Consider the following 14,634-nt stretch of genomic DNA (forward strand, 5'->3'; position numbering starts at 1 on the left):
GCAACGCGAAGTCGCGAACGTCTATAGGGGGAAGATCAAAGCTCATATGAAAGTTGACCGTAAGGAAAAGTGGTGATAAAAAAAAGAAGCACATGTAAGTAACTTGATAATAGTCATAATACATTAATATCTCAAACCACAAGGGTATTTGTGAGTTTAGCTATAATTTTAATAAAACTCTAGGGCATATATACTCATATACAACCACAACTGGCCACCTCCAATTGCCTCAAGCATATCCAATTTGCTCACTTTGAAATTAATCTAAGTCTTGCTTTAAGTTTCCAGAGTAACGGTTCCAAAGAAATTGAACCTATCTAGTTTTTTTATCCCATGAAATTAAAAATTAAAAATTGGTTGATGATTCTCTTTGTTTTTATCATATATGCGGATTAGACCAAACAAGCCAGAGACCAGTAGCAAATTGTCCAAAGAGCTCAATTGTGCTTGCTTTTTTTGTAACCATACAAATTACAACAAAATGAATTGGTAAGAGTGCATTTAGTTACTGAAGTTTTTTTTCTAGTTTTCAGTTTCATTTTTCAAAAAATTGAGAAGGGTTTTTTAATCTTTAAAAAACACTAGAATTTTTAAAAAAGCATTTATTTGCAAATTAGGGAAACACAAGGAGTTTTCCACTTATCGAGTAGAAAATGTTTGAAAAACAATGAAAATGAGTTTTAAAAAATGAAATGTAAGTTACAAAGCATAATATTCTGTTTTCAATTAATTATTTGAAAAAATCGCATTTGGACGTATTTTGTATTTTTCATTTCCCTTAGAAAATTATTCTAGAAAACACTCTTACTGGCAGTTTGGTTCGCAGAAAGTTTTTGAAGGAATTGAAATTGGTTAAAGAAAATTGGAATTTAAAGAAATTGGAATTTTTGAAAGTTTTAAAATATGTACTGTGTTTGGTTGACGGAACTTAATAAAATTCAGTTAAAGGAATTTAAACATAAACTATGTCAAATGACTAATCTAACCTTTCTTTATTTTTTTATAATATCATTCCCCAATTTTAATAACATATTATATTATTAATAATAATAGTACACAGTAATATATATATATATATATATATATATATAAAATATAATATAATACACCACATGACCATACAACACTTTATCTCTATCATTCTTCATCTCTATACCGCCCCCCTGTATCGAAAAGAAAAAAACAAACTATGAAGTGATACTAATGACAATGAATTTCAATCATAACAAGCTATATTCTATTCTATTCCACACACATAACAAAAACCTAATTTAATTTCTCTATTTTTGTGGCTCTGGTTTACAATGGATGGTGGTTGTTGGTGACGTTATAATCGCCGGCTGTTGAGGGACAACTTGTTTGGTGGTTGATTGTATTGTTTGGCGGCGTTACATAATATTACTAAAACCATAAAACATTACATGATATTACTAAAATCATAGAAAAACATTCCATAATCCTAACACTCGGAATAGTCTGAATCCACAATATTGTCGTCGTCGTTGCGATAAATATATCGATGGGTTATAGGAGACCCGACAGCGTTGACGGGTTGAGGAGTTGTGTACTCCTCCCCGGGTCAGTATGGTAATCTACATGCCGACTACCACAGACACTGCTTGCCAGAATTCCGTGTGGTCTAACAAGGCTATTAACGTATAAGAGGCATCGGTAAACTGGAAAATAATTTGATCCACACAATCGATCTTCCCTCGAAGATATATAGGGGGTTGCACGAAATACTTCCTCACCTCTCCAACTTTTCTATTTTATTTATTTTCTTCAAATGAAAACTATTATTTCATTAACTATTATTTAAATAAAAAAACATTACATAATATTACTAAAATCATAGAAAAAAATTTCATAATCCTAACACTTGGAATAGTCTGAATCCACAATACTGTCGTCGTCGTTGCGATGAATGTATCGATGGGGTTTAGGAAACCCGGCAGCATCGGCGGGTTGAGGAGATGTATACTCCTCCCCGGGTCAGTATGGTAATCTACATGCCGACTACCATAGACACTGCCTTGCCAGAATTCCATGTGGTCTAACAAGGCTATTAAAGTAGAAGAGGAGTCGATAAACCGGAAAATAATTTGACCCAACCAATCGATCTTCCCTCGAAGATATACAACATACTCATTTTTGGCGGCGCTATGAATCTAACCTACAACTTCAATTCGTTCAATTTCGGCTATGTAAGCCGTCTTGTTGTCAGTTACACAACTGCTTTGAATCACATTGTTTACTTCACATCTGTGTCTGACGTCGTTGAGCATGTCATTCTGCATGGCCATTTTAGAATCAAAAAAGTCATGTTTGCCATGTTTTATATGTAATATGTGTATATTTGTGCTTGAAAAATAGAAAAAAAAGGAAAGATTAAGAAGAAATTAAAAAAAAAAGAAATTGAGAACATATAAAGTAAAAAAGAAAAGGAAAAAAAAAAGGAAGTCGACCATTTTTGTGTGCCCCTGCATTTCGATATATTTTTTTAACGGTCAATTTTTGCGAGACGAACCCAGAGACCGCCCTCCCCAGTCCCCACCTTGCTCCCTACCCAACTGGTAGCAGTACCATGGGGGCGGTGTTCAAATGAAATAGGTACTGGACCGGTACCGGTTCCCTCCCCGGGGCACTCCGTCTGGCCTAAGGGCCTAGTTATTTTTTAGTCATTAAGTGACTGAACCGATAAATAATGTCTGTATTGATTAAGTCAATAAAGTTATTTTTTGTTATTAAGTCAAAAAAACAAACACTTTTGATAACTTAATGGATTAATTTTTTTTTATTAAGTCATGACTTTTTTATTAAGTTATTAAACAAACACCACCTAAATAATTACCCGTTTTGACTCATTACCCAACTGTCTGCCCCGCCTCCAACGATCCACCTGCCCTTTATCAAGTTTCCACCATTTCAACTCATAAGACCTCTAATACATGTGATAGAGGTGTAAATAAACTAAACCTGCTACATAGAACATCAAGTTTATTTCATGGACTTGAAAGTTCTCTTCCTTATTTGTCTTTTTACCTCTCAAAAAATCTTGATCCAACCAAAGCGTGAAAGCTTTTTTCAGATGGTCAATAAATTTCTGTTTACAACAAGATAAATGGGAGATTAAGATGATGTAAAGACATACATACATACATACATACATACATATAGAGGTGTATATAAACTAAACCTGCTACATAGAACATCAAGTTTAGTTCATGGACTTGAAAGTTCTCTTCTTCATTTGTCTTTCTACCTCTGAAAGATTCTTGATCTAACCAAAGCGTGAAAACTTCTTTCAGATGGTCAATAAACTTCTGTTTACAACAAGATAAATGGGAGTTTAAGATGATGTAAAGACATACATACATACATACATACATACATACATACATACATACATATATGAATGAGCATAGAAAGATTAAACCCCGTACATTATACGGTAAATAAAATATAATTCTAACAATTATTAGTTAAAAAAAAAATTTAACAATTTAAATATTTATCTTCATATAAATACTCTATACAACATTTACATAATAATAACTCATATCAAGAAAGATAAATTATTTTAGCTTCATAAATATATTATTAAAAGAACATTTGAACAAAACTATATAATTAATAAAATCATTAAATTAATCAAAAAAATTACAAATCTACTAATACTTCATAATAAACTATATTAGATGTAAATAATAATTTTCAGGTTGTCAAGTATTATAACTTTCAAACTTTTTTTATTGATAAGTCTTCAAAAAGAGAATATGATTAACTAAAAACTCATTTATTTATATTTTAAAAAAATATTAATATAAAATATAGTTAGAGATTTTTAAAAATAGTATATAGAATTTAACTTTAAAAAGATTTATCTTATTAAAATAAATTTTAAAATATAATATCTCTATCTCTATACTTAATAAAATAAAATTATTTCTAGAAGGTTTTTTTTTTAAAATTCTTATGTGGCAACATGAGATCTTTTCCTACACCATATTTTACAAAAAGATGACATCATAATTAATTTTTAATTTTTAAATTTATATATTAATATATTTTTGTTTATTGGCTTGTTTACAAAAGATGACATCATAATTAAATTAAGTTTTTTATTTTTTAATTTAGGTATTAATACATGTTTGTTTATTGGCTTTTAACGCCACTAAATTTTGTTTTATAGAATTATAAAAACAAATTATTTATTTACTATCTTTTTGAAATTACTATCTTTTTAAATTTATTTATGTATCATTATTTTATAATAAGAACAAGATTATAACATTTAAAACTTTATTTTGATGCATTATAGATCTATAAAATTAAACAAATATATAATTATTTTCTTTATATAGGATTTTAGCAACATTTTATTTTATGCATCTACATCGAATTCATAATTCTTTAATTTTTCTACAATTATGTTGATGCATCCATTTATTAGTGTTTATTTGAGAAATAAATACATCATGCAAATGCATCAATTTAATAATAATAATTTGGATAGTATTAGCAAAATTTTGTTTAAAATCCCGGGTTGAACTGGGTTGATTAACTGGTATAAGGATAATAGATAATTTTTAACTTAAAAAAAGATTATGTTATTCTTTTTAAAAAATATGATATAGTCTTTGAAGTAAAATTCTCGTATTTGAAAGTTATAATAATAAAGATTAGATATGAAATTTAATAATAAAAAGAAACTAAAGGTCACCCTAAAAGATTTGATATAATCAACGTATTTTTTTTATATATAAATTATTTGTTTATTTAGCAAAGATCTAAAAGTCACTATAAATATTACAGTATTTATTTATCTAAATTTGTCAAACTAAACATGTCATGTAAGATTAGATAAGATGAGTGTGCATAGTTAAATAATTATTATTTATCTAATTATGACAAATAAGCAAAAGTCCTAATTGTAAGCTAGATAAAGTATCACATATGATTTTTCATATTCTCTCTTAGTTATCTATACTATATTATAAAGCAAATCTATTTTTCAACTTTCAACATTCAATTTCAACAATATACACATGATAATGCATGATATACCATATATCAATGCATACAACTTTTTCTCTCCTCCATAAATCATTTTATTCCTTTAATTCTTTCAAAATCTTTTATCTCAAAAATCGTACATCGATAAATTATAAAAATTATATGGGTGTTATATTAGAGATGTCATTCGATATACTTTCGACGAATTTTTAAATCCGAGGACGGAGCCCTTATGACTAAGTCATTTGGCTATCACACTCTAATAAAGATGTAACCTATGACATATCTCCTAATACTACTAAAGGAGATTAGCGGCTAACTTAAGCAAATGGTGTTGTCAAAATATTAGATAGGCCACGTTAGTGAAAATTAGCTTAAAGTGGTTTTTTAGTGACATCATGTATTGGTAACCTTCTTAGTTAAGAATTAGTTTGTTTGTAACTATCTTTTTAGCATGTGGTTTCTTTTTGTTTGACTAGGAATTGGTAACAGAAAATTACTTTCTCTGCTGCTTAACACAAATTATATACATGTTTCCCAACACAAATCTTGAAAAGCAAGAAAATCAAACACACAATTCTTGTTACCCTATAAATCAGGTCATAAGCAAGAAGTTTCTCCACACATCTTCTCTTTCTTATCTCAGTTTAATCTTAATTTTCTCTCTAATCATGGCAAACGATAATTTCAGTTTTGTGGAAGATCTTAGTGTGGCTAGCGACTTCTGGAACATGAAGGCCTAGATCATACGTAAGTGTGAACAAACCTTCAAGGTTGACATGGTGCTTCTCGATGAGAGGGTAAGGAATATGGTTTTCATTTTAGTTGATAACATGTATATAACCTGTTTTTAATTCCCATGTAATATATGGTTTATTGTCTCAGGGAAAAAAAATACAAGCACAATGTAAGAACCTTCTGGTAGGGAGATTTTGGCCAATATATTAAAGAGGACTCCACCATTGTCATCAGAAGGTTCAGTGTGGCTGAGCAATGAGATAAGTATCGTGTGCTTCCTCTGAATCACAAGATAAACTTATTCAAGTGCTCCTCCATCCAAACTGTAACTTCCTTCCAAGGGCATCCCTATGGCTTTGATTTTGTTCCTTTTGATCAAATCATTGACAACGGGGCATGCGACAGATTTACTATTGGTTAGTACTGTCTCTGTAAAGTTTTAAAAACATGTTTCAACTCATACGTTTGCTTAATAATCGGGGTTCTGTTCTGTTGTTGTAGATGTAATGGGCAGGATTGCTTCCTGTGGTGACCTTGACATCTTCAAGAACAAAGAGAAGGAAAGCAAAATGATGAACTTTGAGTTGGAGGACTTAACGTATACTTCTTTTTTCCTTCATGTTGGTTATACAAAAATTGAAACCTCCATATTAGATTATTCAATGATTATTGGGGATTTATAGAACACCATATTGGGGATTTAATATAACGTGAAAAACTATAAAGTTTTACATGTAATATAAACAATGGATATATTAGTTCAACTAATATAACATATTTACTCCTTATGTCATTCATATTATTTTAAATCAAATTGCTTTTAGTGGCCATGTTATCAAATGTACTTTATGGGAAAGTATGCTGAGCAATTGAACAAATTCATTGCCAACAACAAGTCAACCGAGATGGTTATTGCTATCCTTCAACATGCTAAATTGGAGAAGTTTTCATAATTATGTACAGAGGCTTACAACATATACCCGCACCCTATATAGTCACATGAATTGTGTGTAATGTCATTGTGTTTAGGAGAGCTCACTGTTCAAAATGACATGTATGGAACTAGACTTTTTCTTAATGAAGATATCCAAGAGGCAAATGACTTGAGAAGGGGTACACTGCTTTATCCATACCTTATTTTTTGAAGGAAGTAAATGAAATGTATGGAAACACCTTTTGAATTCTAACAGTGACCTCATGGATTTATATTATTCATGAATTTGTTGTTTTAGCCTCATATTGAGAGATGGTGTTGGTGCTGCTTCACAAACCATCCTAGAGTCCTAGATTGTTTATCCTCAACATAAAGACTTTCTTATCGACACTATCAGAAAGCATTCCTACAAGTTTCTTTCTTTATATTCCCCATTTCATTTATACATTTTAATACTAACCATTAAATAACAAAGCTTTTTACTAATTATTTGGCAATCAACTTGAAACAGTTATTTATACAGTGGAATTTCAAAAACGTGGCCTACCTCATGCGCATATCTGTTTGTTTTTGAGCCATGACCACAAGTTTCCAACAGCAGCACATGTAGATCAGGTAATTAGTGCTGAAATTCCCGACATAGAAGAAGATCCTGTGTTGTATGAACTTGTGAGTCAATTTATGATTCATGGGCCTTGTGGTAAAGATAACCCCAGTTGTCCCTGTATGGTTCAACATAAATGCACCAAAAATTTTCCGAAAAAATATAAAGAGGAAACCTCTGTTGATGATGATGGATATCCCGTGTATAGGCGTCGAAACACAGGCCGTACAGTGGAAAAAAATGGCGTTCCACTTGACAATAGATTTGTTGTTCCTTATAATGCTTCCCTTCTTCGAAAGTACCAATGTCACATCAATGTAGAATGGTGCAACCAGTCAGGTTCGATCAAGTATTTATTTAAATATATAAACAAAGGACCTGATAGAGTGACGACTTTCGTATATCAAACAAATCAGCAGAAAGATAAAGATTGTCAAGAGAAAACAGTTGATGAGGTCAAAAATTACCTCGATTGCAGGTACAATCTTCTTTAAATATGCTTTTTGATTTTACAAAACTATCACTTTAACACTTTAAAATTAACACTCCCTTATTGTGGCAGGTATGTTTCTGCTTGTGAGGCGGCTTGGAGGATTTATGGTTATGATATACACTATAGATGGCCTCCTGTTGAAATACTACCATTTCATGACAAAGATAAGCAGAGTATTGTATATGATGAGAACGCTAATCTATGTGATGTTGTCACTAATCCCGCTGTCATATAGGCAATGTTTATTAAGTGGATGGAATTAAACAAGGTTGACGCGTTTGCCAGAACCTTGCTATATGTCGAGTTCCCAAGGCATTATGTTTGGATTTGTAAGGATAGGAAATGGGAAAAAAGAACACATCCCGGTGGTAGTATTGGAAGAATTTCTTATGTTCCACCCTCACCTGGAGATATTTACTATTTGAGGATGTTATTGAATCATGTCAGAGGTCCACAATCTTGGAAAGAACTAAAAACTTTCAATGGGCATACCTTTGAAACCTACAAAGAGGTATGTGAAGCAATGGGCCTTTTGAGTGATGATAAGGAATACGTTGAAGCAATTGAAGAAGCAAACGGTTGGGCCACTGGTACTTTTTTGCGCCATTTCTTTGTCATGTTATTACTTTCTAATTCCATAACATCTCGAGTTCAATTATGGTCAAAAACTTGGAAGTTTCTAAGTGAAGACATTCAACACCGGCAACGGTCCATTCTTAATTGTCCCGGTAACATATTATATTTCATAATACAAATATTTCTTTGTTGTATATATAACACATTCTTTGATGAATGTTTAACAAACATCTAACTTTTTTATAGGTTTGGTTCTTCAAGAAGATGAATTGAAAAACCCATGTCTATCAGATATTGAAGGGTTGCTCAAAAGTAACGGCAGTACACTCAGAAATTTCCCGGATATGCCATGCCCTGACGAGGATTATGTAACATGCTTGAACAATCAATTGATACGAAACGAACTTATGTATGATAAAGTTGCTTTACAAACTGAGCATGCGACTTATTTAAGTAGCTTAACCCAAGAACAACATCATGTTTATGATACTGTTATACAGGCGGTTGACAAGAATGAGGGTGGTGTTTTTTTTGTATATGGATATGGGGGTACTGGGAAGACCTTCCTTTGGAAAACACTTACAATTGCTATACGTTCTAGAGGTTATATCGTACTAAATGTTGCATCAAGTGGCATCGCATCTCTGTTGCTAGACGAGGGAAGAACGACACACTCAAGATTTAGTATTCCAATACATATATTGGAAAATTCAGTATGTTCCATCGACCCCCAAACTGATCTTGCTGGTTTAATTAAGAAAACAAAACTAATTATTTGGGATGAGGCACCCATGATACACAAACACTGTTTTGAGGCTCTTGATAAAACTATGAGAGACATCTTAAGTTCTGATACACCAAATAGTGATAATTTGGTGTTTGGAGGCAAGGTTGTTCTCTTTGGTGGAGACTTTAGACAAATTTTACCAGTTATTCCCAAGGGCACCAGAAGCGACATTGTAAATGCATCATTGAATTCTTCTTATCTATGGAATCATTGTCGTGTACTCAAGTTAACCGTAAACATGAGGTTAAGAGTTGGGAGCTCAGAGTCCGATTTAAACGAGATAAAAATGTTTGCGGATTGGATTTTGAAGCTTGGTGATGGTCTTCTTGGCGAGGCAAATGATGGAGAAGTAGACATTCCAATCCCTGCAGATTTACTTATTGACGATATCGATGACCCAGTGAAATCTCTAATTACGTTTACATATCCTAATATGGATTCTAACTTGCATGATCCGCTTTATTTCCAACAAAGAGCCATACTTGCTCCAACCCACAATTTAGTCAATTCTATCAATGAAAAGTTGCTTCAAATGATTCCAGGTACCTTTACTTACCACTCTTTGTTTTATAAATAAAGATTTGATGTTCTACTAATTTCATTGGATATTCTCATTTATTTGATTTTTCCAATACTTAATAAATATCCTCATTTGCTTTTCAAATTTCCACAAATGGTTGCAGGTGAAGAAACAATTTATCTTAGTGCTAATAGTATATGTGAATTTGAACAACCTGCCGAGTTTGATAGTGCATTAATTTCTACTGAGGTTTTAAACAATATGCAACTGTCGGGGTTACCTAACCATATATTAGTGTTGAAAGTTGGCACTCCAGTCATGTTACTTAGGAACATTGACCAATCAAATGGTTTATGCAATGGAACACGCCTACAAGTCATCAAACTAGGAAAACATGTCATTGAGGCAAAAGTCATCACCGGTACCAACATTGGTCAATGTACTTTAATTCCAAGATTGAAGATGACACCATCAGACAAAAGAATTCCCGTCCGAATATGTCGAAGGCAGTTTCCTATTGTTGTATGCTTTGCAATGACGATAAACAAAAGCCAGGGTCAATCTCTTGATTGTGTGGGTTTGTATCTTCCTCGGCCAGTTTTCAGCCACGGTCAGTTGTATGTTGTCGTATCCCGAATCAAAAGTAAGAAGGGACTCAAGATCTTGATTACTGATAAAGATGGCAACCTTGGGGGCAGTACAACTAATGTTGTTTTTAAAGAAGTTTTGCAATACTTATGAAATGTTTTAACTTAATGTTAAAACTATGTTGTTCTTTTGGTTTGCTATCACTACTAATGGAAGTGGTTCATCTTGACTCTCTATTCACATATGATTTCCTCATGAATATAATGGTCTGTCAAAACCATTATATGATTTTCTTTAGATAATGATGTTTTTTGCTATGTTAAGTGTTTGATATAATGTTTTTATTGAAATCATTGATTTCTTATTAGCTTCTGTATTTTTGATAAATTCTCTTTTCTTCTTCCATTATATTCACTTCAACAAGACTTCAAGGCCAACAAACAAACCCAAAGAGACATTAGAAAATGGATAAAAACTGGATGGGAAAAATAGTTGCAAAGAAAAAGGACACTAAGAAAGAAGAGAGCGGTCCATGATGAAGATGAAAAGGTATACTATGATAGTTTCATATGGTTTGATGTTATGTCTCAAAGATTTTTGTAGAAAAGTTTTGATTTTAGATGTACCCAAATTATATTATGTTGATTAATGGTAATAGTAGCTACAAATAAGCCTCTTTTCATTTATTATTGAAATATATACAAAAACAAAAATACATAATAATTCAAAACTTAAATCTGGATCAATGAACATATGTATATTGTAGATCTTTCTTGAATCTATGAACATATGAATGCTAATCTTTTTCGGTTTACAATTTGTTGCAGAAAGTATATGTGGTACTTAGTTATAGCTTGATGTTGTGAATTACATCCATGTAATAATGCAAGATAACGATTAATAGACAACATATGTACAAAATAAAGTACACATAAATACGTCCCCTAATTAACTACATACACAAGGTTTGTCAAGTTAATACATCAAACATCCTTATAAAACCTACATAATAGTACCTAATAATACACCAAACGTCCTTAAAACACCTTATAATACTACCAAGTTTTGTTACAAAAACCAACCGACCGACCAAAATAGAAAGTTCCAACAAATACAATGCCGATAGACAATACCAGAAATAGTACCAAGTATCATACATGTTGAATTACCATGAAAAGTTCTTCCACCCACTTAAAAATTCAGTAACTTTTCTTACCATATTATGTCAAAATCAGCCACGTCTCCTTCACATTTTTCAATATTGAATTGAAGCGTAAATTCACACTTGAAATTATCATTTACTATCATCCCAGTGTCTTCAACGACTTTTTTCCAGTTGACTTGCAACACAACATGGGTGTCATCTCCCGGTCGCCTGCTGTCCCAACGAATAAAAACTTTTTCAGGATACCAACCAGTCTGAAAATGAACCTTAGCCCAAAGGTACTTCTGCATTTGATGCATTCGAACAAACTTCTTGGGAATAGTCTAAAATATAAAATGGATCATATTAGGTTTGGATAATTAAAAATAACACAATTTTATAGATATGTATACATATATATATATACACATTTAAATCTCAATAATTACCAGGCAACGTGTTCTTAGGTTATGAGGACGAAGTTGCACAGTCATCAATGAGTCAACATGTGGTGCAACATTCGGTTCATTAATCGCAGCTTCAACATCATTATGTGCTACACGAGCCTGATCCTTTGGCGCCTCTTCAGACAGAAATTCTACAAAATCCGTACCATCATCGCTTCCATCAGATATTCCATCAGATATTGGTGCTTCATTGTATGCGTTTTCAGCCGTGTATAGGATGTGGTGTTTCACAAAATCCGCATAATCTTCATCCGCATAATCCGCATTCGTCTTAAATAATTGCATAAAAAAATAGTTCATATTTCTTACCAATCCTTTTAGAAATTCTTTATTATCACCAGCAGTAACAACAATTTGGAATTCCAAATCTTGAAATTCAAACATTATTATACATTTTCTTTATTAACACAAAAACAACTTCAACGGTCATAACAAGTGAAATCAATATGCAACTTTTTCAATAGCATTTTAATCAACGAAATATCTATCTATCAAAACAAAGTGACAAAGTAAAGCCTTTATGACAGCCTATTTTGCTACTATTACATCAAAACTTCCTATCTCAATGGTAATCCAGTCTATACTATAATCTTTCTCATCTAAAGTTAACTTACAATCAAAAATAATTTCCTTAGTCCTATACTCGTTTCCATTAGCATATTCAACATAGTAGGTTTCATCAAGCTCACTAGGTTTCTTATCAATCATTTCCTTAAATTCAAAAGAAATAAAACTTCTTTCGGCTCCAGAATCAAACAACATGGATGCATAGACATTATTTAACGGAAACATACCTACGATGACATTTGGGTCATCACGTGCCTCATTTGCTCCCATCGCATACACTCGTCCTCTTGCTTGACCTCCTTGATTCCCGCGGTTCTGATTTGCATTGTTTCCTTGATTCCCTCCATTTCCTCGGTTCACTTGATTCCCATTGTTACCTCGGTTTGCTTGGTTCCCACGATTTCCAACATTTCGAAAATTCCCACGGTTATTGTTCATGTTTCCACGACCTCCTTGAGCTCGTCCCAACCTAGGGCAAGCGTTCCTCCAATGATCGGTACCTCCGCATTCATGACATACTCCTGGGTTTCCTCCAACTCTTGCCCCATTGCGGCAAGTGGCAGCAAGGTGTCCCAATCGGTTACAAATCGTGCAACGCCTACACTCACCAAGGTGGTTGTATCCACAACGATTGCACTTTGTAGGCTACCCACGGTTCGGGTTGGGGTTAACTTCGGCAACACCATAGCTCCTTACAATCTTTTGCCTCTTATCCGGCCCATTCCCCTTACGGTCACCAAATCTGCTTCCTCCTCCTTGCCTTGAACTTGACTCGCCTCGCGAGTATTTCCCTGTCCTAACCAAGTCATCAACCCATCTTGTTGACAAACTTATTGCTTCTTCAAGTGTAGTGGGGTTTGCTGCTGTGACCATCAATCTTACTTCTGGTACCAATCCATAAATAAATCTCCCGACCTTCTTGGCCTCAGTGTTCACCATGTCAGGCACTAGCACACATAACTCGTGGAAACGAATTGCATATGTCTCCAACTCCATTCCCTTCATAGCATGATTCCAGAATTCTATCTCCAACTTTTGCACGGCTGGCCTAGTACAATACTCCCGCTTCATCTCTTCCTTGAGCTGCTCCCAAGTCAAGGCATTCATCACGGCTTGACCCCTCGTAGTGACTTGGAGGTTCCACCAAGCGAGTGCCCTTCCTTGGAGCTTGCTAGCAGCAAACTTAACACGGTCGGCCGGTGCACAATCAATGATGTTCAAGATGGCCTCCATGCTCTAGAACCATGTGAGCAAACCAACTGGACCTTCCGTCCCATAGAATTCCTTGGGGTTGCACGAAGTGAAGGTCTTGTAAGCATTTCGATCATTCACATTACCTCTTCCATCTTGTCTTCGGGCCATGTTAAGGGTGGCGGTCACACTCTCCGCAATTCGAGTAGCAATGGCTGGCATAACGGAGTTGATTTGTTGAGAAATGAGGTCGGCTAGCTCGGTCCTCTTTCGGGCCTCTTCCTCCTGGCGCCTAGCCTCAGCATTTGTTTCTTCGTCGGTCCTTCGCAGTGCCATGTCTCTACAAAGGAGAACATAGTTTAGTCATTTGTATATAGGATTATATGGCATAGACTCGACTCACAACTTTCAATCTCACACGTGCTCATTTAAGTTACTTAGTGTAATAAGGCCACGTTTGTATGCATAGGTATACATATATTTCTAAATTCATTTTCCTTCCTTTAATCACAACCTACTTATTACTATGAATTACAAATGGTTGGGTAAGCTTAAAACATGTCAATCTTGTTCTTAGGTTGCTAGACAAATTTTTCCAGAATCTGTGTATGAACTTGGAGCACGAAAAAGTGACTCAAGATGGACGAACTGGGCAAAACTCATAAAATATAAAATGTAGCCCCATGAGTTAAGTTTCACCTCCAACTGGAATCAGGTCAAAAGACCAAACAGAACTCCAGATATTGCCGTTCTACCAAAAGTGGTCAGAACTGATTTCCTGCTGTAACTTTCACTTTGCAACAAGTATAACCATAACACATATAAATTAACACATCATATAATAGCAAAAAGGCATCAAGCTTTCATTCCAATGATCCAATATCAGTTTACAAAATTGCCATAAGCCAACAAACATGTGATCATAGTCACACAACCACAAACAAGTTCAAGGAAATCATAACAAAGTACAAATAATTGTCTACCGAATAAGTTCATGAATAAAACATCC

At 33.6% G+C, this 14,634-nt stretch overlaps 2 protein-coding genes across 2 annotated transcripts; one reads left to right on the forward strand and one right to left on the reverse strand.

The window, feature by feature from the left end:
* Positions 1-8,038: 8,038 nt before the first annotated feature.
* On the forward strand, positions 8,039-10,409 carry LOC122601737 (ATP-dependent DNA helicase PIF1-like). Its single transcript, XM_043774476.1, has 3 exons — positions 8,039-8,375; positions 8,608-9,690; positions 9,832-10,409. The coding sequence occupies exons 1-3, from the start codon at positions 8,039-8,041 to the stop codon at positions 10,407-10,409; spliced, it is 1,998 nt and encodes a 665-aa protein (XP_043630411.1).
* Positions 10,410-11,201: 792 nt separating this feature from the next.
* On the reverse strand, positions 11,202-12,307 carry LOC122602430. Its single transcript, XM_043775112.1, has 2 exons — positions 11,850-12,307; positions 11,202-11,744 (listed from the first exon to the last, which is right to left on the reverse strand). Exons 1-2 carry the CDS (start codon positions 12,249-12,251, stop codon positions 11,469-11,471), a joined length of 678 nt encoding a protein of 225 aa, XP_043631047.1. The 5' UTR covers positions 12,252-12,307; the 3' UTR covers positions 11,202-11,468.
* Positions 12,308-14,634: the final 2,327 nt, after the last annotated feature.

Source organism: Erigeron canadensis, chromosome 5, assembly GCF_010389155.1.
Source record: "Erigeron canadensis isolate Cc75 chromosome 5, C_canadensis_v1, whole genome shotgun sequence".
Classification (NCBI taxonomy): domain Eukaryota; kingdom Viridiplantae; phylum Streptophyta; class Magnoliopsida; order Asterales; family Asteraceae; genus Erigeron; species Erigeron canadensis.

Coding starts and splice junctions, on each gene's coding strand:
- LOC122602430 (XM_043775112.1), bottom strand. CDS start 12,251: ATGTTTGAATTTCAAGATTTGGAATTCCAAATTGTTGTTACTGCTGGT. Junction 11,745..11,849: donor ACCTAAGAACACGTTGCCTG/GTAATTATTGAG, acceptor TTTATATTTTAG/ACTATTCCCAAGAAGTTTGT.
- LOC122601737 (XM_043774476.1), top strand. CDS start 8,039: ATGGAATTAAACAAGGTTGACGCGTTTGCCAGAACCTTGCTATATGTC. Junction 8,376..8,607: donor AGCAAACGGTTGGGCCACTG/GTACTTTTTTGC, acceptor ACTTTTTTATAG/GTTTGGTTCTTCAAGAAGAT. Junction 9,691..9,831: donor GTTGCTTCAAATGATTCCAG/GTACCTTTACTT, acceptor AAATGGTTGCAG/GTGAAGAAACAATTTATCTT.